The sequence below is a fragment of the Sciurus carolinensis genome, chromosome 3, assembly GCF_902686445.1.
Source record: "Sciurus carolinensis chromosome 3, mSciCar1.2, whole genome shotgun sequence".
NCBI lineage: Eukaryota > Metazoa > Chordata > Mammalia > Rodentia > Sciuridae > Sciurus > Sciurus carolinensis.
In genome coordinates, this window is record NC_062215.1 from 51,178,419 (window position 1) to 51,205,254 (window position 26,836).

At 37.7% G+C, this 26,836-nt stretch overlaps 1 protein-coding gene across 3 annotated transcripts in view; it reads left to right on the forward strand.

The window, feature by feature from the left end:
- Myh10 (myosin heavy chain 10) overlaps positions 1-26,836 on the forward strand; it is a 141,136-nt gene that overhangs the window by 32,179 nt on the left and 82,121 nt on the right. For all 3 annotated transcript variants that reach the window (XM_047546634.1, XM_047546635.1, XM_047546636.1), the window contains exons 4-5: positions 8,374-8,401; positions 20,555-20,657. In XM_047546634.1, the coding sequence (XP_047402590.1) occupies positions 8,374-8,401; positions 20,555-20,657 (131 nt within the window). The remainder of the gene's footprint in view (positions 1-8,373; positions 8,402-20,554; positions 20,658-26,836) is intronic.

The window sequence follows — 26,836 nt, forward strand, 5'->3', positions numbered from 1 at the left end:
CAATGACAATAACAAATGTTAAGTACTTTTAATACCCTATTAATAAGAGACAGTCTAATATAATCATATACCATTTACAAGAAAGATCTTAAAGTAGCAAAATAATAAGAGATTAAGGATGGACACACATACCTTAGCTACTTGCATATAAAAAGAAAGCACCTATCCAAAGTAAACTTAAAAGCAAAAACAGAAACGCAGAGCATTATTTTATGTCAGGAAAAGGAATATTTTGCAATGAATTATAGTTGTCTTAGATCTGATATGGATTGAATCTTTTAGTATAGAAATATAGACAACAGGAAATATCACTCCTCACCCTGTGAAGCTAAAATGCGGTAAAACCTTTCTACTGACACTGTTAGGGAACTTTTATTTCTTTGGGGAAACAAAGATAGTATTGATAATGAATTCCACTATTATACATAATTATAGTGCACCAATTTTATAAAAGATAGTGTTGAGTAGGGATAAGTGACATGAAGAAAACTAGAAATGGTAAGGACATGGAGAATAAAAGGAATAGGGAGGGAGTGACACTGATTTCATAGACCAATGGTTTAAAATGTACAAAAACCAGTAGCTTTCTCAGGTACTGCTAATTATCCTTTAGTTCCAAATTAATAAATGCTAGGAATAAACACTGCAGTTTTGCTATTTTCCAAATGTCACAATTTAGCCCTTTGAGTGTGGCATCAGACTAGATTACTGTAGTGAAGATCATTCACCACTAGTTCACTCATTTTTAAAATGTTGAGTTGCATGTTTAGAGTTTATTCATTCACTCACCATCCGAAAGACATTTCGATCCTTTACAGATTTTGACAATTAGATTGTATGTCTGTAAAGTTTTAATTTTGCCTGGGGCTTTTACCTAGACCTAGGATCACTGGGTCATATGGGTAGGTTTCTGTTTAAATTTGTAAGAAATTACCAAACTATTCTCCAAAGTAGCTGTGCCAGTTTGCATTCCTACCATCAAGGGATGGGTTCCAGTTGTTCAAATCCTTGTTAGCATTTGGTATTGTCAGTTAAATTGTAGTGTCTCTGAATAGTTCTGTTGTGGTTTCTCATTGTGTTTTGAAATTGCATTTCCCTAATACATCTTTTGATGTGTTTGTTTGGCATCTCTGTATCTTCAGTGATGGCTATATCTTTTTCTTTTTTTTTTTAATTGGATAGTTTATTTTCTTATTGTTCAGTTTTGACAACTCTTATCCTTTCCAGATACATATCATTTATTACGTAAGTGATTTTCAGTTTTTTCTTCAAGTCTGTGATCTATTTTAATTTTTATATGTACAAGGATTGTATGAATTGAGGTTGAGCTTTTTGCATATGACTAGCCAATTGTTCTATCACTGCTTGTTGAGAACATTATTTATTTCTCCAATGAATTGCCTTTGTACCTTTTTTGAAAACCACCAGAAGTCTATTCTAGGTTCCTTTGATCTGTATGTCTTCTATCAATATTATACTGCCTGACATAACAATAGCTTTGTAGTAAATCTTAAAATCAAATAGTGTGAGTCTTCTATTATTTTTAAAAATTGTTTTGTCTATTTTAGTTCCTTTTTGTCTTTTCTTACATACAAATTTTAGATGTCAGCTTGTCAATTTCCTTTCCCAAAAATCCTGCTGATGTTTTGATTGGATTGCATTGGATCTATAGATCTATTGGGGCAGAATTGACAACAATATTGAATTCTCTCATTCATGAATATGGTTTGTCTCTCTGTGAATACAGATCTCCTTTGTTTCCTTTCATGTTTTCTAATTGCTTTTAGCGTACAAATCGTGCACGTTTTGTTGGATAAATAAGTATACCATATACCTTAGTATGATTAAGTATGTTTTTAGTTTTAAATGGAACTTGTGAAATTTCAATTTCCAGTTGTTCACTATTAATGTATGGAAGTGGGATTTTAAAGATGTATGTTGATTCGTGTGTGTGTGAGAGAGAGAGAGACCTCATTAAACTAACTTATTCTGGAAGAGGCTTTTTTTTGTTTGTTTTGTTCTGTTTTTTGGTTTGATGTTTTTGGTTTTGTTTTTTTATTTTTTTGGCAGATTCTTTGCAATTTTATGTCTAGACACTTATTTCTCCTCAAATAGATACATTGTTCATTGTTATTTTATTATTCTCCTTCCCAATCTGTGCCTTTAATTTCTTTCCTTGTTTGGCTATGTTAAATATGAATGCTAAGAATAGACACCATGGTTTTGGTCCTGTTCTTAGAGGTACAACATTCAGTTTTTCACCATTAAAGCTGATATTAGTTGTAGTTCTGTTTCTTTTCTTTTTTATTTTAAGATACCCTTCAATGGGTTGAAGTTCCCTTGTAGTCCTTGTTTGCTGAGGTTTTTTTTTTTTTTTTTTTAAATCATGAATGGTGTTTAGTTTTGTCAACATCTATATCTATTTAGTGACCCCCATGGTTTTTCTTCCTTTGTGGATAAGGTGAATTAGATGATTTACTTTTGGGATGTTAAACTAGTCTTTTGTTTTCAGGATAAATACCACTTGCTAGATTTGGGTTGCTAACATGTTGTTAAGAATTTTTGTGCCTTTGGATTGTAAATGAGTACAACCATTATGGAAGTCAGTACAGAGGTTCCTCAAAAAACTAGGCAAGGAACCACCACTATATGACCCAGCTATACCATAAGTGTCCATCAGTGGATGAATGGATAAAGGAAATGTGAGATATATATATATAGATAGATAGATAGCTATATATATATAAACACACACATATAAACACACACAAAATGAAATTTCATTTAACCATGAAGAAGAATGAAATTATGTCATTTGCAGGAATGTGGATGGACCTTGAAAACATTATGTTATGCAGAATAAACCAAACTCACAAGGTCAGGGGTTATATTTTTTTTCATGTGGAAGTTAGAAAAAAGGGGGAAAAAATTGTGTGTTGTGGGGGATGGTGGGAATTTCATGAAAATAGAAAGGAAACCTGTAGTAGAGTAGAAGGAGCGGATCATGGGGGTGGAGGAGGAGAAGGAAAAAGGAGGAAATGAAATTGACCAAATTGTATTGTTATATTGTGTGCAGGCATGAGAATATAACAGATTCCACTATTATATATCATTATGCACAATAAAAAAAGAAAAATATCATTACTGGGTTTGGGTTTACAAAAATGGGAAGGGGGAAGAACTTTTGTGCCTTTATTTATGAGAGATATTATTTTTTTCTATTATAATGTCTTTTTTTAACCGTTTTAGCATCAGTACAAGGCTTATCTCTGAATAATTAAATGTTTCTTATTCAGTTTTTTAAAGAATTTGTAGAGAGTCATTGTTATTTTTTCCTTAACTATTTAATAGAATTTACCAGTGAAGCTATGTTTCCTTTATGGAAAGGTTCTTAATTATAGATTTGATTTTTTTTTTGGTGGAGATGGGTCTGTTCAGGTGACTGTTTCCTCTTGTGTGAGCTTTAGTAATTTTTTTTTTTGTGTGTGTACCTCCCTCTGCCCTCACCCGTACTGGGGATTGAACCCAGGGAGAGCTATACTTCTCTGAGTTACGTCCTTAGCCCTGTATATCTTTTTTTTTTTTTTTTTTTTTTTTTTGCGGTGCTAGGGACTTGAACCCAGGGCCTTGTGTTTGCAAGGCAAGCACTCTACCAACTGAGCTATATCCCCAGCCCAGCCCTGTATATATTTTTAAAATTTTGAGTCGGGTCTTGCTAGGTTTTCCAGGCTGGCCTGGAACTTATGATCCTCTTGAGTATAAGCATGACTCCTGACAGTAATTTGTATCTTTTAAAGGAATTATTCCTTTCATCTTAGTTGTCAAATATTTTGACCTAAAGTCGTTCCTCTTATTTCCTTATTATTCTTTTAATATCTGTGGGATCTTGTGCTAATCCCTTTCTTATTTGAGATACTGGTATGTGTGTCTTTTTCTCCTTTTTCCTGATCAGTTTGTCCGGAGATTTATCAATATCAGTCTTCTCAAAGAATCAACATTTTATTTCATTGATTTTTGTTTTTCTTTCTTCTGTTTTCCTTTGCATTGTTTTCTGTTCTGAACAGAAATATTTGGGCTTAATTTGCTCTTTCCTGGTCTTTAAAGGTAGAAGCTGAGATCACTGTCGAAAATATGACTTAATTCAACATGGATTTTTTGAGTACCTCCTTATATGATTTTTGGAAGGAGCTTTGGAAAATACTGAACTATCAAATGAATCTGTACTCTTTAGAAGACTAACTTCTCTTTTGAAAGTAAAATTTTTCCACTTAAATATCACTTTAAGGTTGAGTCCAATTACATTTATAGGGTTTTAGACTTCAAAGACTTATAAACTGTTGTAGTGTTTCAGTTCCTCCTGGAAGGATGGAAAGGATTCATTGAAGCAAGAGGGGGAAGAGTATAAACACATTGGAGAGAGTCTTGGAGGTTGTTAAACCCACACCTTATTGAACTGATAAAGTGATGTCCAAAGTTAGCTAGATAGGTCTGACCAAAAGAGAGGGATTTTCTCTGGTGGTGGTGGTGATGGTGGAAGTGACAGGCAACATGGGGGAATGAAGTGTGGAGCAGATTTGAAGGGCAGATTGTTGTGTCTCAAGTTTCAGATGATGGGGCTGGGGGTAGCGTGGTGTTTGAGCGTTTGTCTAGCAGGCATAAGGACCTGGTTCAGTCTCTAGTACTGCAAAGAAAAAATTAGTTTTTGTTGTTTTTGGTTTTCCAGACAACATAGTGGCATTACAGATGCAGAAGGACAGCTGTTCTGAATGAATTAGAGGGGCATGTAATTTGGGGTAATTTTTGTGTGTTTTGATTTCTTGGGATGGAATGGAACCCAGTGCTTAATCACTCAGCCACACCCCTAGCCTGGTGTTTTGATTTCTTTAATGTGCAAACCAGTTCAGAAAAATCACCCAGTGTAATGGAGTTCTATAGAAATTGCTCAGACCAGGAGTGTGAGGGTCTGAAATTCACACAGGAAGGTTCAAACTTCAGGGTCAGAATATTAATATGCTCTTTGTATGGCTCCGTTTAAAAATAGATCAGTTAATTTTACTAATAGTGTATAAAGAATACAACATAGTACATGGGCTCTTTCTCTTATGAAAGTTATTTAGCCAAAGACTTGGTAAAATCATGTTTTTTATACATGAAAACCCAACAAGGAATAAATACTCATTAATAGATACAGAGCTGGCAGGGCTGGAACTAGAACACCAGATTGCAGTTCCCATCGTGTTGCCAGTGCCCAGCATGGTACCCATCACTGGATTTCTCCCAGTAGACCTTTATTAAAGCTAGCGAGCACCCATTAAAGCTGGTAATGCTGGGAATAAAGAAATAAGACAGTCTTGGGTCTCAAGACAGTACTGCAGGATCTCAGTTGCAGTACTGTTTGTCTAATTACAAATTTTTCTTAAAAGATGAGGAACCTGAGAGTGTCTGAGAAGGTAGAGACCCAAAGGAGGTATCTGAGTGGTTGTGGATCTAGGAAGAGCAAGTTGGAATCTCTGGGAGAGTAAATGAATAGAGGCAAATATTGACCCTTTACTGCAAACGTTGCCTGTGGCAGCAGAACAAGGGATAACCCAGTGGTTCTGAGCTAAGCGGATGAGGACATATAATGGGGGTTGGGAGGGGTTAGCATTAGGTTTAGGGTTAGGTTTAGAGTTAGGCTAAGGAGAGCGGTAAGAATGAAGGAAAGAAGGACTGTGTAGAGGGAAAAGAGGGGTGGGAGGGGTGGGGGGGAAGGGGAAAAAAAAATAAACATCATTACCCTATGTAATCGTTAAAAATAAATAAACAAAAAAAAATTAAAAAAAAAAAAAGAATTAAATTAGAGGTGCAGGCACAGTGGCAGATGCCTGTAATCCCAGTGACTCGGGAGCCTCAGGCAGGAGGATCACAAGTTTAAGAACAGCCTCAGCAACTTAGTATGACCCTGTCTCAAAATTTTAAAATAAAATAAAGGATTGGGGGTGTAGCTTAGTGATAAAGTGCCCCTGGGTTCAATTTTCAACTCTTCCCACCAAAAAAAAGGGGGAATTAAATTAGGGGGAGAGGAATGATAGAGAATAGTTAATGGATACAGGGCTACAGTTGGATAGGAGGATAATTTTAAAAAAAAAAGAATTTAACATTTATTTATATTATTTATTTGTTTGTTTGGTTTTTTTTATGTGGTGCTGAGAATCAAACCCAGGGCCTCATCCATCCTAGGCAAGTGCTCTACCACTGCCATAACCCTAGTCCGGAGGATAACTTTTGTTTTTTTTTAAATTTATTTTTATTGTAAACAAATGGGATACATGTTGTTTCTGTTTGTACATGAAGTAACAGCATGCCATTTGTGTAATCATACATTTACATAGGGTAATGATGTTTGATTCATTCTGTTATTTTTTCCTCCCCCTCCCCCCTCCCACCCCTCTTTTCCCTCTATACAGTCCCTCCTTCCTACATTCTTGCCCCCCTCCAACCCCCCATTATGTGTCATCATCCACTTATCAGCGAGATCATTCGTCCTTTCGTTTTTTGAGATTGGCTTATCTCACTTAGCATGGTATTCTCCAATTTCATCCATTTGCCTGCAAATGCCATAATTTTATTATTCTTTATGGCTGAGTAATATTCCATTGTATATATATATACCACAGTTTCTTTATCCATTCATCAATTGAAGGGCATCTAGGTTGGTTCCACAGTCTGGCTATTGTGAATTGAGCAGCTATGAACATTGATGTGACTGTATCTCTGTAGTATGCTAATTTTAAGTCCTTTGGGTATAGGCCAAGGAGTGGGATAGCTGGGTCAAATGGTGGGTCCATTCCAAGTTTTCTAAGGAATCTTCACACTGCTTTCCAGAGTGGCTGCACTAATTTGCAGCCCCACCAGCAATGTATGAGTGTACCTTTTTCCCCACATCGGAGGATAACTTTTAATCTTTGGCACAGTAGGGTAACTATGGTTGACAACTATTAATTGTGTATTTCAGAATAGCTGGTAAGACAAGATTTTTAATGTTCCAAATTACAAAGAAATGATAAATATCTGAGTTGATGAATATGCTAGTTACCCTGATCTGATGATCTTCACACATTGCATATGTGTATTGAAATGTCACGTTGTACCCCATATATGTGTATAATTATGTGTAATTAAAGATAAGAAGTATATATTTAATAGAACAACTAAATTAAACCTCAGTCAGGACATTAATACGCTCTTTGTTCAACTCAGTTTAAACAGAATATATGAATAGATTAGTTTATTTCACTAATAGTGTATAAAAAAGAGTATGACATAGTGAACGGACTGTTTCTCTCTCATGAGTTATTTTTGCTGGAACTACAATGAAATCCTTATTGGGAACCTGATGGCATTTAGCAGTGCAGAAGGGAGTGCGGAACAGCTACCTGGGCCAGGCCCTGTGACTGCAGTACTTTTTGGCGCTATGGCAGACTTGTTCAGTCATGTTAAGGACGCAGGTGCTCCAGCAGACAGGCCTGGATTCTCATCACAGCATCCTTGCCCCTTAGTAGCTGTGTGACTTAAGAGGATTTCCTGCCCTTCCTGAGGAATATTCCCTTGTTTGTAAAATATGGATATAATAATTCTTGTAGGTGATTAGAAATCATACATCCTATGCTGGTAATTTTGTCTTCAAGCTAAATGTTAATTTGGATTTCACCTTTTCATTTGAAAACTTTAGCTGAATCCTTAAATGATGAAATCATTTTAAAACATTAATGTTTTCTACATTAATTAACTGTAAAACCAAGTTTGATTTTATCGTTATTTGTTCCTTTGTTATAGTTGGTCTGTGTAACATTTTAACTTAGACAACAGTTAAGATAGATGTTCATCCTTCAACCTTCTCCATTCAGTTTTTGAGACCTTTTTTCCCTTTAAGATCAGACTAATAATGGTTCCTCTCAGGTCATGATTATTCTTGAAGCTATCCAGAAAGGCAGGCCTCAGGATCTTTGGGTGTTATGGAGGGATTTTCAGTTCCTACCTCCCTGAAAATGATTTATCCAGGCTGGAACTCCAAGAAGTAACATTTTTATAAAACTCCCCATTTGAATTTGATAGACAGCGGGGTTTGAGGATCAAGGTTGATCAAGTGGTCTAGACCAAGAGGTGTGGGGTAAGTTGGGTCAGTTTGTGACCCGCCTCCAGAGAATCTGGAACCATAATAGGTGATAATGAATGAATTTGATTAGAATTAGGACTAATTGGAACAGAAGGATTTAACTTAGCTTGAGAGGAGAGTTGCTAATATTGTATAGGCTATTAATGCAACTTTATTATATCAAATATTATAAAACCAGGCAAATGGTCACTCTCTTTTTGTTTTGCTCTGTTTTATAGATCGCGAGGACCAGTCAATTCTTTGCACGTAAGTAAATGTTGAATGTTTAGACTTATTTTGATTCTTTTCGGAAGTTGAAAATTATGTGGAAGGGGGAAGTAGAGCAAGAGTTTAAAGTAAACTTCTTGAGTTATTTTAAGACTAAGATTATATAAATCGTTTAAATTTGGTGTTACTTTTTGGTTGTCAAACTGGGCTTTTCACACATTTTATAATGTTTGTTAGTCCGTGAAATTTATATCTTTGGTTTTGTATGTTCAAGTGTAGGACTACTAGACATTTCAACAATTTGTTTTACTCTATAAGCATTTATGGATCATGTGCCTTGTGTACTGTGTGCTAAATACTAGAGATTCATAGCTGAATAAACAGTGCCCATGACAGAACATGCTTTGATTTGCATATTAGAAGGGCCACTTTGACTGCGGTGTGAAAAGTAGTCTGGAAGAAGAGGAAACAGGCACACCACTTAGCCTGTTCAGTATCTAGGCAAGAGATGGTGGTGGCTGCAGGTACTACTGACTGTGAACTCAGACAGAGGCAATTGAATTTGACTGGTATTCAGTTCAGAAGACAGACTTACTTGGTGATTTACCTGCCTGAGAAAAAAGAGCAAAGAGAGAAGCAGTCATTGATGGAATTAAATTCTGTCCTGACCTGGGAGCAGAGAAGAACAGATTAGAGTGGAGGATAATGAGTTTGCTTTGGGACACATTGTACTTGAGGTTGCTGTGGCTCATCTGAGAATGGCTGTGGCCATGAATCTTGGGGATGAGTTGCATTTCCGTGTCGGCAGCGTGGGTGCTAGTGGAAGCCAGGATGGTGAATGTGATTACCTTAGAAAAAATGTGCTGAGAAACTAGGCGCTGTGGCACATGCCTGTAAACCCAGAAATTTGGAAGGCTGAGGCAGGAGGATTGCAGGTTTCAAAACCAGTCTCAGCAGCTTGGCAAGGCCTTGACCAACTTAGCAAGAACCTGCCTCTAAAAATAAAAATTAGAAAAGGGCTTGGGGATGTGATTTAGTGCTTAAGTGCCCCTGGGTTCAATCCCTGGTAGGTAGGTAGGTAGGAAGGAAGGAAAAAAATGTGCTGAGAGAGAAGGCAGTATATGGAATCCCCAGGAAAAGCAACACTCAAGAGCCAGGCAGAGGAGGAAGAGCTTCAAAGGCCAAAATGATCCAACATGGAGGGATGAGGAAGCAAGAGGGGAGGTGACCCAGCATCTAGGGAAGTAGACCTTTCAAGAAAGGAGTGATTAACCTACCAGATGGCCCAAGATGTAGTCAGGGATGCAGAAATGTGTGCTGTAGAGAATGGAGGGTGAGGAAGTGGACTGAGAGGAGGGGGATGGGGAAGAGGAAGAAGCCAGATCCAGTTGAGGAACAGAGGGGAGGTGAAGAGGTTTAAAAGGGAAATCAAAAAAACAAGTACAGACCTACTGCTTTCAGACAGTTGGAGAACATGAAAAGTAGTAGTTGAGTAGTGTGAAAACCCAACAGAGGACTGTTATTGGTGGTCTTTTTAATGAGGTCAAGATGAAATGCAGGTGAGAGGGAGACAGTATTTTAGGAGTGGCAGGGTAGGGGCAGAAAGGAAGGAGAACTGAGTGAGCAAAGGGGATGGTGAGAGGCAGAGCGTGGCAGGGCACGCTCATGAAGACATGAGTCCCAGTGCTGGTAATTAGGGGTGGCAGTTGGGAACCAAGAATATTCTTATCTAGTAGTTTCCTTTCTGTACTGTAGAGAGCGTGGTATCTAACACGAATGTGGAGGAGTGGCAGGGCAGGAGGTTTGAGGAGTATTCCTCTGCTTCATTCTTTGATTTTCTTCTGGCACTGTTTAGCCTCAAGGAGTTATGTAAATAGGCTTTTTCCAAATAATAAACCATCCTGAAACTTACTGTTAACTGTGTGATTCTGCTAGGTGCAGAGTGCCTGTAAGACCAACCAATTGGGAGGCTGAGGCAGGAGGATTGCAAGTTTGAGGCCAGCCTGGGCAACTTAGCAAGACCCTGTTTCAGAATAAAATTTTTAAAAGGACTGGGGATGTAGCTCTGTGGTAGAACTCTCCTGGGTTCAATCCCTAGTGCTATAAAAAACAAAGCAAAACAAAACCCAACGACAACAAAAATTAGCATGGTTCACAGACTTCCCAGCATTTGGGTTGGGCTCAGCTCGTTGGCCCTGCCATCTGGACCAGGTTCAGCTGGCGCATCTAAGACTTACTCCTGAGCTCACTTCTGTGGCTAGGGGGTGGCTGGATTTTAGCCAGGTGCCTTGGCTTATCTTTGTGTCCTCTTGTTCTCCAGCAGTCTAGTCCTGGGTGGTAGATAATTAATATGTGTTAATAATTTGGGATGGTAGGGTTCTAAGAGCAACAAGAGGGCAAGCTCCAGTGTGTAAAGGTTGGTTTCTGCTCTGTCCTACTTGCTGCTGCCCCTTTTCTAATCCAGACACATGGGCAAGGCCAGGGTCAGCATGGGAAACACTACAAAGTGAGCACGAGACAGTGGAGGACTTGACTGTGGTCCATCCACCAGGAGGGTGTTGGAATGGAACCAAGTGCAGCCCAACAAAAGGTGGAAGACTCACACCTCTTCTAGGTTGAGTGACTTGGGAGCATTTTTGAGGGGATCTGAAAGCAAGAAATACCTAGGGAGGGAATGACTGCTGTCTGACAGAATGATCAGTGAGCACTGATTTACTTTTGTTACCAAAGTGACCGTTATACACATGAGCACTTGAAATTAGATGCTCAATATCATTTTAGATTGAAATTGGTCATCAGTTAATAGGCATATTTAAGACATCTGTTAACAGCTAAGTTACCTTTACTTGGACCAGAGTAGCTGGTATAAAGTACCATGTTCATTTTCTTTTTGATTTTAATTGCTAACTTTTCCCATTATTTTATTATGAATATTTTCAGACATAAAGCAAAGTTGAAAGAATTTTGCAGGGAACACCATTACATGCATTATCAAGATTCCACCATTTTTACTTTACTTGCTGTGTTCTACCTATTGATCTGTTCATCTTTCTACCTCCTGTTACTCCATCTTATTTGTGCTAGGAGGAGAACCAGTGGTGTGGAGCCTACAAGTTAACTGACAATCAATAGATAACAAGAGAAGAGACAAAGTCTGTTTACACCTAACATAGTAATAAGGAACTTTGGGGGAAATTGCCTGAAAGAAATTGGTCATATACTAACCTTAACAAAAGGGGGAGGAGGTGGACAGGGCTTCAGTGGACATTTGGAGGGGTCTGTGGGACTTTTCAATGCTAATGAACAGTCGAATTCACATTTCAGGTACTAAGGGTCATACTTGTCCCAGTCAGGAAACTCCCTGGAAGGGGATCCCTGGCAGCTGACACCACCCCCCGCCAACTTGCTTTAAGGTCTTAGCTTAAGTTTAGATGTTTCTTTCTATGCTGCTGATAAAACATTTTCATTTGAAAGTAATTTTCATACCACTTAAGTTATTAATCCTTTCATTTAATGTATTTCAAGTTAAATTGTGCACTCACCCCAAATACTTAAGCATATACAGATAGCATTAACTAAGGTCTAGAATTTTCACCTTTTGAATAAAATCTACATATAATGAAGAACACACATCTTTTTTTCCTCACTTTTTTATTGATGCATTATCATTATACATACTGATGGGATGTGTTGTTATGTATTCGTGCATGCACACAATATAACAATATAATTTAGCCAGTTTCAGTCCCCAGCACTTTCCCCCTCTCTCCCCACCTCCCACCTTTTGGTCTCTTTCCTCTACTGATTGATCTCCCTTTGATTTTCATGAGATTTGTCCCCATCTTTCTTTTCATTTTCTTCTCTAGCTTCTGCACATGAGGGAAAACATGACCCTTAACCTTCTGAGTTAGACTTATTTCGCTTGACATAATGGTTCTTAGTTCCATCATTTTCCTGCAATTGATATAATTTCATTTTTCTTTGTGCTGGATTCCATTGTGTACATACCACATTTTCATTTTCTTTATCCCTTCATCCATTGATGGACACCTTGGCTGATTCGATAGTTTGACTGTTGTGAATTGTGCTGCTATAAATGTGAGTATGCTCATATCTCGGTAGTATCATGATTTTATTTCTTCAGGATAAATACTGAGGAGTGTATAGCTGGATTATGTGGTGGTTCTGTGCCTAGTATTTTGAGGAACTTCCATACTGATTTCCATAATGGTCACGCTAATTTACAGTCCCAACAGTGTAACAGTGTTTCTTTTTCTCCACATCCTCTCTAGCATTTATTATTGTTTGTATTCTTGATCGCCACCATTCTGACCTGGTATAAGATGAAATCTCAGTGTAGTTTTGATTTGCATTTCCCTAATTGTTAATGATGCTAAACACTTTTCCATATATTTGTTGGCTCTTTGCATTTCTTCTTTGGAGAAGTGTCTTTAAGTTCATTTTCCTATTTATTAATTGGGTTATTTGATTTTTTTTTTTTTTTTTTTTTTTTTTTTTTTGGTGTTAAAGTTTGAGTTCTTTATTCTAGATTTTAATCCTCTGTCAGAAGAGGAGTAGCCAGCAAAGATTTTTCTCCCATTCTGTAGATTCTCTCTTCACATTCCTAATTGTTTCATTTCCTGTGCAGAAGCTTTTTAATTTGATGCTGTCCCATTTATTAACTCTTGGCATTATTTCTGAGCTTTAGGGGTCCTACTGAGAAAATTGCCTGTATGCTGGAGTTGTTGACCCTGTTTCTTCTAGGACTTATATAGTTTCTGGTCTAGTTTCTAGGTCTTTGATCCATTTTGAGTTGATTTTTGTGCAGGGTAAGAAACAAGGGTCTAGTCTTATTCTTCTACATATGAATAGCCAGTTTCCCCAGTACTATTTATTAAAAAGTTGCTGTCTTTTCTTCAGTGTATGTTTTTGGCACTTCGGATGGCTGTAGATGTGTGGATTTGTCTGTGTCTTCTATTCTGTACCAGTGGTCTATGTAAAAACACACATCTTAAGTATGCTTTTGCTGCATCATTTGTATGACTCAAATCCTCATCTAGATATAGGGAGCAGTCCCGTCACACCCAGAAAGTTCCCTTCCCTGTCCTCCCAGTAATACCTACACCTCTTTCATCTTCACCATATTTTCTTAATTTTTAGATACCACAAATATATTTAATAACAGCTTTTCATGTTCATAACATTTATAAAATCAGACTGTGACATGAAAAATATGAAAATGTGAAACATTATATCCTCAATTTAAGAAAATATGATATGTTCTTAGTTTTTTGTTCATTTGATTGGTTTTGGGGTTTCTTTGCTGTGCTAGGAATTCAACCCGAGGTCTTGGATGTGTAAGCAAGTGCTCTACTTCTGGGCTTCACCCCAGCCCACCATGATGCTTTTGAGGATCTACCAAATAAACCATTCAAGAATGTGTAACTGGGATCTTCTTAAATTTAGTACACAACTGAGCTAATTTGGTTATCTGTGAGAGAATAACTAAGGAGTCAACTTTATAAGATATTTTAAGCATTTAGTAATTTTATACTAAGTACCTGTTTATACAGCAATACAAAGAGAAAACACATTTAGAAGCAACATACTTTTTGTTTAAATCAATATAAAAGTACTTTGATAGCTTGTCTTTTAAGTTTTTTGTCTTAGGTGCTTATTAATTTACTTTTTCTCCAAAGCAAGAACTTTTAATTTACCACCTGGCCTCTTCTGCTCCCTGCTCCCAGCCAGCCTTGGTTTCTGCAGACTCTGGTCATAGACGGTGGGTGTATGAGCCTGGCACTTGCAGGTCCCCTCCTTTTAGTCATTGTTATTACAGCATCCATATATTTGGTATTTAGAGTGGACATTCAGGATGTCCTATATCAGGAAGGAGCAAAGTCTTTCACACTTGCACCCAGTGTTAACTCAAAGTGAAATCTTGTTAAGCACATAATGTTCCTGTTGACCTTCCATCACATTAGAATTAAAATTCACAGGGCTGGGGAGATAGCTCAGTTGGTAGAGTGTTTGCCTTGTAAGCACAAGGTCCTGGGTTCAATCCCCAGTACTGCAAAAAAAAAAAAAAAAAAAAATCACAAAAATCACCCTTGATGGGGAAATTGCTGTCCTCTTAAACTCCCTTTTTAGAGAACACTGTATTTACATATATAAATATTACAGAAAATTTGGGTTCTCTTACATTTTAGTGTAATGTAACAATCCTAAAACAGGTTTTGCTTCATAATATCCTTCTATCAAGATGTGACAATAGACTTTTTGGTATAGAAGTTTTATCTTTTATATACAAATATTACATTTAGTGGTGATGGCCAGCCAGCTTGGATTTCGAACAGTTGATTACTGCTAGGATTTGCATAACTTGAAAGTTTTAAAGTAACCAAATTGATAGAATTGATCAAATAGCTAAGGCAAAAGTATAGTGTAGTTGAAAAACTTCCCATGGTTAGATAGAATTCTGAAGTTCTTTCCTGTCCCAGCCCTGCCCTGTGACCCTGATTCAGCCAGCCAGTGTCTCTAGACTGACCCCAGTTTGCTTTTCTGACTATTTTAGATATCCTTGTAAAACTTTGGGAATTACTAGATTGCTATGGCAGTGTCTAACACTATTGTGAGATGAAAAAGAAGCATGAAAATCATTTTGTAAATAGAAGTTTAAAAAGTGCTAGGGACAATTCTGTGTCAGTTAAAGATTTAAAAACTAGAAAAAAATGTTCTAGGCAAAGGCACTGAGCCACATCCCCAGCCCTTTTTCTTTTATTTTGAGACAGGATCTCACTAAGTTGCTGAGGCTGAACTTGCAATCCTCCTCCCTCAGCCTCCCAAGTTGCTGAGATTACAGGCTTGTGCCACTATGCCTGGCTTATTCCAAGCCTATCTTGATCACAAAATTTCTGTCCTTCCTAGTAAGCTGCTTTGTAAAGGAATTGAGTTTTGGAACTATAGGAAATCATCTGTTGATATTGTATATGTATAATATATACACATATATTTAATATATAGAGAGGTAATGTATATGTGGTGTCTTTTAAATTGAGGTTATCTGAAACAAGAACTTCAGGCAAAAGGTATTGTAGAATCTAGAATGAATTAGATATTACAAATATCCAGAGAGAATAAAAGCAAGGGAAGGGATTTCTCATTGGGAAAATCAGGGTGCAGAAGAGATTCAAATAAAGATCTCAGAATTGGCCATGTATTAATGATCTGCTTCCCTGCTTCCCTGCTTGTTGTTCTTTATGTTTTTGTTTTGGATTGCACATCCCTTTGAGGAGCCAGTGAAAACTCTAGACCTTTCTAGAAAACACAAATGCCTTCAGGTTAAAAACTCCTGATCTTTTCTACCTTAATGTGCTTCAGCAGACACAGGGCACCCCCAACCAGAAGGCTTCTTGTTTTGTTTTTAGGCGAACTTTGGCCTCTGTGAAGGCTATTAAAAACTAAAAGATCAGAGTGATGGGCCCACAGCTCTTCCCCTAACTGGTCCTACATAGATCAGCAGTGGAACCATCAGCCACTTCAAGGCTAAAACTGCTACATTGTACATCTTAGTTTGTTGGTGGAAATGAGGCCCAGATTCCCTTTGCCCTCTTTGCTGTTGATGTTTTGGCCTGTTGCTCAGCTTTCTGAGGGTTCTTCTAACTTTCTTCAAGAGAAGTTTGCTGAGCTTTCTTTTTGGTTCTCTTGCCCCTTTGCTTTTGTTCAAACTGTGTTTATTTCCATCTGTGACAGATGCGCCATTTCCCATTGTTTTCTTTTTTTTCTCAAGAATTATATTTTCTGCGGGGCGCAGTGGCTCATGTCTGAAATCCCAGCGGCTAGAGAACCTGAGGCTGGAGGATCATGAGTTCAAAGCCAGCCTCAGCATCTTAGCAAGGTCTTAAGCAACTCAATGAGATCCTGTCTCTAAATAAAAAAATACATATATATAAAAGGGTTGGGATGTGGCTCCATGGTTAAACACCTCTGGGTTCAATCCCTGGCACCCCCCACACCCCCAAATTATATTTTCTGCCACTTTCTTCATATTAAAACCAGAGATCTTTGGGGGGATAAACTTCTGTTAATGTCTTTATCATCATCATCATAGCTATTCATAGCACTGCCATTTCTTGAGAGGTTTTTGGTCAGACACACTGCATGCATTTTCTATTCCAAGAAGTGATTGTTTTAATTTAAAAACTGAATCTCAAAAAAATGAAGTAACAGTTACGGAGTTTGTGCTAGTTAGCTTTCCATTGCTGTAACAAATGCTTGAGGTAAGTCAACTTATGAGGAAGACAGGTTTATTTTGGCTTATGATTTCAGAGATTTTTAGCCCAGGGTCACTTGTCTCCATTGCTTTTGGGCTTTTTGGCAATACTGAGTGTTAATGCTGGGAGCACATGATGGAGCAAAGCTGCTCATCTCTTGACACCTGCAAGAGACCAGGATCCTGCTAACTCCTTTAAGAAGGGTACTTGTCAAATGACCTGACTTCCTTCCACTAGATCCCATTTACTAAAGATTCCACCATGGGCTGGTGACCAAGCTTTCAACACATGGTCGTTTAGGGAAAAATCAAGATCCAAACTATAACAGAGCAGTAGAAAGATTTGAGCCTAGGTAGGTCAGTTTTAGTCCATAGACCACATTCTTAACCACTATACCCAAACTGTAGACTCATTAAGTGACTTCAGAGTGTGGTAATTCAAATTGTTGTCTGTATAGTGTAAGAACATTTAAGTGGACAATAAAGGCTAATGTTTATTGAATGCTAATTATATATTTTGGTTGGACTGGTTTTTTTTTTTCAACAGTTCTGTGTGTTAGGAGCTGTTGTTCCCAATTAATGATGGAGAATTTAAGAGTCATAATCTCTCCTCTTGGGGGTTAAGAGTGAAGTTTGGGAATACACATCTATCCTTGAAGCAGTATTCTGTATAGCAGAGTTACTTTAGATCTGAAATATGTAAAAATGTGGCAGAGTTCATGAGCAGTTGTTGAAGTACAGCTGCATAAGCATGACAGTCCCGGAAAAAATGCTTTGAGGACATACTGAAGCCTATCCAATGAATGAGCAGCACGAGCTGGAAACCACAGGGACAAACTAAATGGAAAAGTAACAACCATAACTGTTTTTGAGACAAGTCATCATCAGGCTAAATGAGAGGAGGTTCATTTCTTTAGCATAATACAAAATTATCTGTTTGAAACCAACTGCCAATGTCATGATTAGCATCAAAACACTAAATATTTTGAATAAAGTTAACATCAGAACACAGAAAACCACTCTCACTGCTATTAAGAAATTATACCTGAACAAAATCTAAAGTGTACTGTGACCTTCCGGGCCTATGGCATCCACCTGCTCCCTGCTTTATCAGTGTCTCCTGCCACTCTCTGCCTTGGTTGTTATATGAAATCTTGGCAGCTGACCAGCCATTTCTGGAGGGCACCAAGCTCCTTCCCCAGCTGTTCACCTGCTGGCTTTTGCTCCTGCAAGAGGTGTCTCCCTCACCACAGCTTCTGAAGGAGCCTATGCCTTCTTCTCTAACATCCAACTTCCTCCTTTTCAGTGTCTTATTTCCTTCTTAGCATTGCTCACATCCTGTAATTATCTCATTTGTTTTGCTTATTTTATGTCTTTTCTAAACTTGAGCTCCACAAGGACATGGGTTTCCTTCACAGCCAATTCCCTAGCACTTAGAAGAATGTCTGGAAGAATGCACACAGAGGTTAATTTGTCAATATTTGTCAAATGGTTGAATGAATGAGCTTATTAAATGAATGGAAGAAAATCATTACCTTACCTATGTACCAGTGGTAAGCAGGTAGCATATATATTGCTGATAAAAGGACATTAATGACAGGAACAAAAACTGTAAAAAAAGACTAGGAAGAAGCGAGTAAAGCCTATTCATTCAATCAGAAGTATATATCAAGCACCTGCTAAGCTAGGTACTATGATATCAAAGATCAATAAGGCAAACAAGGGCCTTGCTTACTTTGAACTAAGGAAGATAGAAAAGCTTACCAGAAAGATTGATGAGAAGACGTAATTTTCCCTAAAAACAATATGTATGCCGATGCCATTTAACATGAAATTCCACCTATTGTTTTCTCTTTGTGGGCCCGGGAGATGGGTCAGGGATAGCAGAACAAAGTTATTTGAGGTTTATCTTAAAAACAAACCTCAGACTACTTCTTTCAAAGAAGAACAGTGCTCTGGCCAATTAAATTTCCTACCTCCTGCATTATAGTACTGGCCTTGAGTGGGCCATTACGTGTAAGAAATAAGTATATGAGATGAAGATAGCATCTCATCACTGGAGAATGAATGTCTTCATCAACCATCGGTATTGGGATATGGGCCAAATTATTTGAGGAAAAATTAGATTAGATTCTTACCTCCAACCTTGTTTTTATCAGATTGCTGAAAGATTTTTTTTAAGTATCAATGGTGGGCAGAAACTTTAAAACCCTAGATTGGAGTACCTGAGATTCAGAAAATTTCTAGGTGGAGAAACAAGGGGGAACTATTTGTAATACAACAGTAGAGGTGATCAGTAAGGTTAATATATGAGATTTTTTTTTTTTTTTTTTTTCAGTGCTGGGGATTGAACTCAGGGCCTTATGCTTGCAAGGCAAACACTCTACCAACTGAGCTATATCCCCAGCCCCAAAATATTCTTATAAACCAGTAAGTGGGTTAAACCTAAAATCATCCAGTCTTGGAACTAGTAAGGATTGAATTTATCTACATATTACAGATTGGAATACTGAGGCCCAGAGAAGATTGTTTCCTTGCTCATGACTATAAAACTGGTCAGTAGGATCACTTTTCCCAGGCCTCCCTGTGGTTGAGACTGAGGTAGTCTAGGTTCAGAGAGTCAGGAAGATGTTACAACCAGTAAGTCCACTGAAAAATCTAATTAGTGGGCAGTTGTAGTTTACTTGTTTTGTTGTGCTGGGAATCAAGCCCAGGGCCCCTTGCATACCAGGCAACCACTTTACCACTGAGCTACACCCTAACCAAGTTGTGTAGTTCAAATTTTGCAATTCTAAGTACAGTACCAAGAATGGTGCCAGGATTTGTTAGAAACATTAGATTTTCAAGCAGAAGAGGAAATGCTTAGATTTTTTTGCTAGCATTATAACATTTTTTGCATATAACATTTTTGAGTTTCTGGATTTTTTTAAGAAAACTTAGTTTAGATATTAAAATTTGTATTATAATCTAAATTGAGACTTTCATTGATTATGAAGATAGGTTTGCTGTGATCATTTCTTGGGAAACTTAAGTGTTTGAGCAGAGAAGCCATAATTCAGGTATCTCTTAGTGCCCACAGCACCTTCTGAATTTTCAAGCTTAGTTCTGTGTAGATATTAAAAAAAAAAAAATGAATTTTTAAAGTGGTGACAACTTTATTTGTAAATATGAATCTCATAAAGTGATGGCATTTGTCCCCATTCACGACAAAATTTTTTCCCTCATTTTGACAACCAATTATATATGAATTACATATGGCCTTTGTGCTAACATTTTGTATGGTTATGTGGAAGTAAAAAGAAGCAAACACAAATATTAACTTGTGAGACCACAGTCCTTGGGAGCAGAGAGCCTGGTGTGCATGACCAGCATCCAGTGGGAAGGTCTTAAGAAGGTCATGCCAAGTGGGACGTTGGTGCAGAGGAGAGAATTGTTCTTATCCAGTTCAAAGGATGATTCAAGTAGGCTTTTGGGGGCTTTGAAGATGAACATCAGTAACCAGTGGTCATCCCAAAGTTCCTGTGAGCTCCTTCAAATTAAATCTCATAATTTTATTCTTTTAGAATTTCTGTTTGCAGTACTAGATATTTCTGGTGTGGAAATTTTTTTCATGGATGCTAATAAACTTAAATTTTACTTCTCTTGTGGAAGCCGCCACCCCTAGCAGCCAAAAAAAGAGTAATGGACATTTTCCTGTGTTGTCTTACTGGCACCTACCAAGGAATATTTATTTGGTTTTATTTAATCTTTTTTTAAAAATAATTTTCTAACTACTGCCAATGGGTTTTTTGTTTGTTTCCTGCTTTTTTCTCTTATTTTTTACTAGTTCTTGTTCTGATTCAGATCAATTATAGCAGTTATAATTTTGGAATGCATGATCAAACTTTCTTTAAAACAGCTGATGTTAATATTTCTTTCAGGGGTGAATCGGGTGCCGGAAAGACAGAGAATACTAAGAAAGTCATTCAGTACCTTGCTCATGTTGCTTCTTCACATAAGGGAAGAAAGGACCATAATATTCCTGTAAGTGTTGACTTTGTTGTTGCTTTGTAAACCTTAGTTTTCTTCTTTTAAAATTCTAGAAGTGAAACCAAGGAAACACTTGTACTCTATGCACTGCTTTGATTGACAGCTCCCTTGTCACCCTCTATCCAGCAACCTTTATTTTTCCCCTACTCAAGAGGAGCCAGGCAGGATTCAAGGAAATTGCCATGAAATAGGTTTCCTTATAGGGCAAACAGGAATTATGGCTGTGACTTGAAGCCTAATTTCTTGCAGATTTGGTAAGAGTGATAAAAAATTGATGAGCAGTGCTTATGAAGATTTCTTATTTTTCATAAAAAAAAAAGTCCTCAAATATTTTTAGTAGTCTGTGAACTTGCAGAGTAGCCTGATGCTGCTGCCAAAGGTTATGTGAGGGGAGGGGAGATACATGGGAAGAATCAATGCTAGAAAAGATAGAAATGTAGAATATAAATACCAGATATCCTTAATCTTTGTAGAGGTGCAGGAATGGTAATTGATGCAGCCTGAGAGAATGCCAGCTAAACGGCCTCCATAGTCCTAAGCTTGCACGCTGGTTTGGTGCTTTGGATGTGGCTCCTGCTAGGGAAAGACCCAGACTCGCTAACATTTGCTTATCTGTTTGTAATGAACAGCAGGACTCGCCTAAACCAGTGAAACACCAGGCAAGTGCTTTTCTTTCTGCTTCTTAGTCTTAAGTGTTTGCACTAATTTGTCTTTAGATTGAGTCTCGACTAGAAATAAATACCATCCTTAGTTCTGAATCTATTATTTTAAAAAGCACCTAATTTTGAAAAGCGTATTGCTTAGAGCCTTATTTCATGAGAAGACGCATGCCATTTTGCTTTACATTTGTTTTCCAGGTTAATTTTAATATTTATTTGCCCCTTTATCATGACATTGAACTGTGTGTTTATGAAACCTATAAATTTATGGTTTCATCTAGCATATATAGCTGGTATTATCTAATACTTCTGAAACACATGGAAACTTAACTTTTGTGCCACACATTAAATTTTGATTTGGGGGTAGCAACTTTAAAAGTTGTACCTTTGGGGTCAATAAATTTCTAATCTGTTAAAGTTTTGTGGCATTGAATAGTTCTGCCTATATGAATTTTAACCTTAAAACATCATCATATTTAATACACAAAATCACTTAGAATTTTCTTTGTGCTGGGCAATTAGTGGAGGAATGTTATTCTTCCTAATTGTCAGATGCCTTGCCTGCCCTTTAGCTCCACAGAACCTGACATTGAACAAACTGTGAACCAAAGCAGAACCTCCATTTCCTGTTTCCTGGGAGGAGAGGAAGGCAGAACCAAGCCAGATCCTTAGATAGAGTGGAACATCTGGCCTTGGATGTAATCTTTTCCCTAACATGGGAATGGTTTTGGTTTTCTGTCTTCCATAAGCATGATAATATGAAGCTAATATAAAGTGAGAAACAAAACTGTTGAGTTGTAGAAATGATCTATTGATATAAGGAAATGCTCATACATACCTAAGGGAACTGTCAGAGATACTGAGGTTTTCAGATACCTTTCTTAAAATTCTTAAGAAATCGTCAGACACTGAAGCTGTACTAGACCTATGAAGGCCTGTGTTGTTCTCTTGCTCCTTTTAACTTGTTCAGGCCAGTGATATAAATTGGAAGGATTAGTGAAATAATCATTATCCTACAGGATATTTAAAGCCTTCTTTGCCAGTTAAAGAGGGACAATCCAGACCAGAAACCAGCTTTTCTTTGTGCTTCAGAGGTACATGCTGAATGGCCTCTTAATCTGTACTTAAGAGCGCTGATAAATCAGTGACATACAGATTTAGGTTTTCAGAATCCTCTGTGGAACACAGGAGACAATATTGTTGACATTTGTGTCGATGTCATTTTAAATGATAGAATGGATCCCTGTGTATGCGAGTAGCATGCCTCCCCCTTGATTTTACGGTGGGTCCAGTCGATCCTTGGGAAGCAAGTTCTCCCAAAGAAGGCGGCCACTGCTCTGGGCCGGGCTTCGCTGCCATTGCTGATTTGCACGCTGTATTGCATGTGTCACTGCACATAGAACACCTGAGGCTGCCTTTCCAAAGTTTATTTTGGTAGTAGTCAAATCAAGTAGTAGCTATGGTGATGTTTTTAGAAATACAGCCAGAATACTGGTTCTCAGTTTTTCTCCTCTCATCCACCTAAGGAATGTGGAACAGTCATCCCCATAGGGGAGAATGTCCTGTCAAGAAATTAGTTCTCTCTGCTAGGTGCCCCTGCCCATGGCTTGCTCACCCCATTTTGAGAACTACTGCTTTAAAGTGATGTGGAAAGTTTGTACAGTTATCCCTTGTTGTTTGAGGGGACTTGGTTCCAGGACAGTCATCTGACTCCCCTCAGTTACCAAAATTCTTGGATGCTCAAGTCCCTTATATAAAATGATTCATAGAACCTATGTACATCCTCTCCTATGCTTTAAATCACCTCTAAGTTAATGCAATGTAAATAATAATGAGGAAAGAAAAGTCTGTACATTTTCAGTAAGGATACCATTGTTTTTCCTGAAATTTTCAGTCTGCATCTGGTTGAACCTATGGGTGTAAAACCCAGAGAGGGCCAACTGTACCTTGCAAGATCGCTATTTCTTTTGGTTGGTTTTATTCCACAGGTTTGTGGAACTTTATATGTAAAACAGCCATTTGTATACATTTCTAGCATTTTTATCACTACATAGTAGTATGAATTGTTAAAACAAAAGGGAAGGGATTTCTAGGCTCCTTATTTTGTCAGTATTTTCTTTATTTGCTCATTCATTTTCAAAACAATTTTATTGAAATATAATTCACACATCACATGCTTCACCCATTTAAAACACATAGTTTACTGTTTTTAGTATGCAATTCAGTTGTTATTACAATCGATCTTAGGATATTTTCATTATCCCAAAAGAAACCCTGTAATGAGCTCACTTCCCATTTCCCCCCAGCCCTTGGCAACCTCTAATCTACTTTTAGTCTCTATGAATTTGCCCATTCTGAATATTTCATATGAGTAGATCATACAGTAGATGGTCCTTTTTATCATGGTTTTGTGTGTGTGTGTGTGTGTGTGTGTGTGTGTTTTTTTTTGTGTGTGTGTGTGTGTGTGTGTGTGTGTTGCTAAGTATCAAATCCAAGGCTTCATGCATGCTAGGCAAGCACTGTGCCACTGATTTACATCCTCAGCACATAAGGGGTCTTTTCCAACTGATCTTTTCACTTAACATAATTATTCAAGGTTCATCCACAATGTACATGTGTAAGTGCTACCTTCATTTTTATGGCCTAATATTCTATTGTATTAAATATGTCATATTTTATTTATGCACTTATCATTGGAATTGTTTTGTACTTTTTGGCCATTATAGTTAATATTGCTATGAATGTTTAGGTCCACATTTTTGTGTGGACATATATTTTCATTTTCTCTTGTTTACCTATCTAGAAGTGGAATTGCTGGGTCCCATGCTAATTTCAACAGTTTTAGGAACTGCCGAGCTATTTATTAAAAGACTGCAGTGTTTTGCATATATACCAGCAACACATGAGCGTTCCAGTTTCTCGTATCCTTGCCAACACAGGACATTGTCTTTTTAATATAACCATTCTAGCTGTATACTCATTCTCTCATGCTTACCTTTACAACTTAATCTTCATTTCAAAAATCTGAACTTAAAAGAGAAATCAGTTTTCAGAGTTAAAGTTGCAATATTTAAGAAGTAAACTTTAAGCAAACATTCACCTATGAACTTATTATGGTATACTTTTTATAACAAAATTAAAATCTTGTTTGGCTTTATGCCCAGAGCGCCCCCCAGCTGACTGCAAGCAGAGCCACTGCCACCTCTCCTCATGATAGTCTGGCAGTGTTTGTTGCACCTCCAAAGCCTCAACATAGTGCAGTTTCATAGCAGATTTGAAAATGGGTTACTTGCAAACTTAACTATGCCCTGAGAATGAGTCCTTCAAACCAATCCACCTTGCCTCTCTACCTCCTGAGTCAGCTTCAGAATGATTTTGTATCTTTCCTTAGCTTGGGGCCATTAAATTTCCTTGAATCAAGACAAAAAGTAATAGATAGCAAGTGGCAAGTACAGAAATTACCTGTACTCCCAGGCATCATGGCACATACCACCTGTAATCCCAGCAACACAGGAGGCTGAGACAGGAGGATGGCAATTTTAGGCCAGCCTCTGCAATTTAATAAGACCCTGTCACAAAATGAAAAAGGACTATGGATTTAGCTCAGTTCAATCCCTGAGTTCAATCCCTAGTTCCAAAAATAAATTAATTAATAAAAGGGAGAGAGAGAGAGAGAGAGAGAGATAAAAAGAAAGAACAGAAGGACCTGCATTTCCAATTGCAATTAAAATCTGGTTTGCAATCTGTGCTTGTTTCTGGCATCCTGCTTTATCCCTCTTTGGTGGTCAGTGGAACACCTGCACTTGGCCTTGCCAGACCTGCAAAGTGCAGCATAATTCCAGTCCCGGCCTCTTGCTGGCCGACTTGGAGTTTTGAAAGAAGTATATATTTCTTAATCATTTCAAACTCATTCTATGTCATACAGCAAGTGTATTTTATTCACTATATAAACACAAGGATATAATTTTCACCATGATTGTAGACCTTTAAAACACTACGTGACTCTAGATACTTAGAATGTAAAAATTAACTTTAAGAGCTAATGATGCTTTCTTCCCCTCCACATTCCCAAATAAACCCCCCATTATCATATAGAATAGAAGCCGGGGACATTACCCCTTTGACTCTAGTAAAACATTAATTATCACTGCTCCCTGATGGTTTGTAAATGCTTTCATAATTTGGTTGAGAGATGGTACTTCCATTTGTCTTATCATTAAATTGTTTAATATAGAAATGACCATGGTTAGTTTCTTAATTGTAAGACCATTTTTATATGTTTTGTGATACCACTTCTGTGTTGAGCTTTTTGAGATTTATTTACGAGTTTTTAAGGTCTTTATTTGACTCACTGATGTCACAGATCCATAAGGGAAGTAATTCTGTGACATCAGGGCAGTAGAAACAACAGTAGGGACATAGGAGTGCTTGCATCTACAGTTACAATGGTGACTCAGAGGACCTAGCCCAAATCTTGGGTTTTTTCTTCTTTCTTTTTTCTTTTTTTCTTTGTGTGTGTGTGTGTGTGTGTGTGTGTGTGTGTGTGTGTGTTTGTGTGTGTGCATGCACATGCACATGGGTGAATGTGTGGTATTAGGAATTGAACCCAGGGCATTCTACCACTATACTAGATCCCAGACCTAAGGGAAGTAGAAGGGAAAGAGTCAATAAAAAACTTGACCTAAAGAATCTCTACAGAATATTAAAGGGGGGGGTATGCATTATTTGCTTTACTTCTAATTTAGGGAGACACCTTAAAATCATGAAAGTCATTTAATTATGATTTGGCAGGATGGCATCTAACTTGGAGGAGTTCATATTCTAAGCCTTAGATCTAACAGTGACTGTTTAAAGATAATGTCACACTTATCAGAACATCAGAGTTGATGTTCTACATCAGCCATGTTCTGTATCAACCTTATATAAATTGAATTGGATTAAAAAAAAACTGGGGGATGGTTTAGAGGCTCAAACAATTGATGCAAAACCAATATACCGTAGTCTGCAAGATTTTAGTTGAGGGCACACTGATGGATGTGACTACTGACTCCTAGGAAAAAGGTAGTCTGCCTTGTCACAGAGTAACAGACATTCTTAGTGGTGCTCTCAGTCATCAGAATTGGTTCAGGATGCCATGTTTAGTAAAATTGGGCAGACTATAATGTTTTAGGGAGATTTGCATAACAGGCAAGTGTTTGTAAGTTAGTAAATTGAAAGATTCACTGTACAAGGAGAAAATTCTCTAATGCCAGGAAGTGAAGCAATACTGCATAATGAATTCATATGGCCCAAGGTTCTTGACAGGACTGGCTCCTGGCTGGTTTCATTTGAACACAGTTATAGACTGCAGTTGAGACCTGTGACAATCTGGGCATCTGTAGTGTATCTCCTAGTATGAGTGCCTTGGGAACACTGCCCCACCCTTCAATCTGCTTGACAGAGCCCAAATCAGAGCCCAGATACTGATGATGAGATCTTTACTCGGTCTCATTGATGTCCAGATCCATAAGAAGG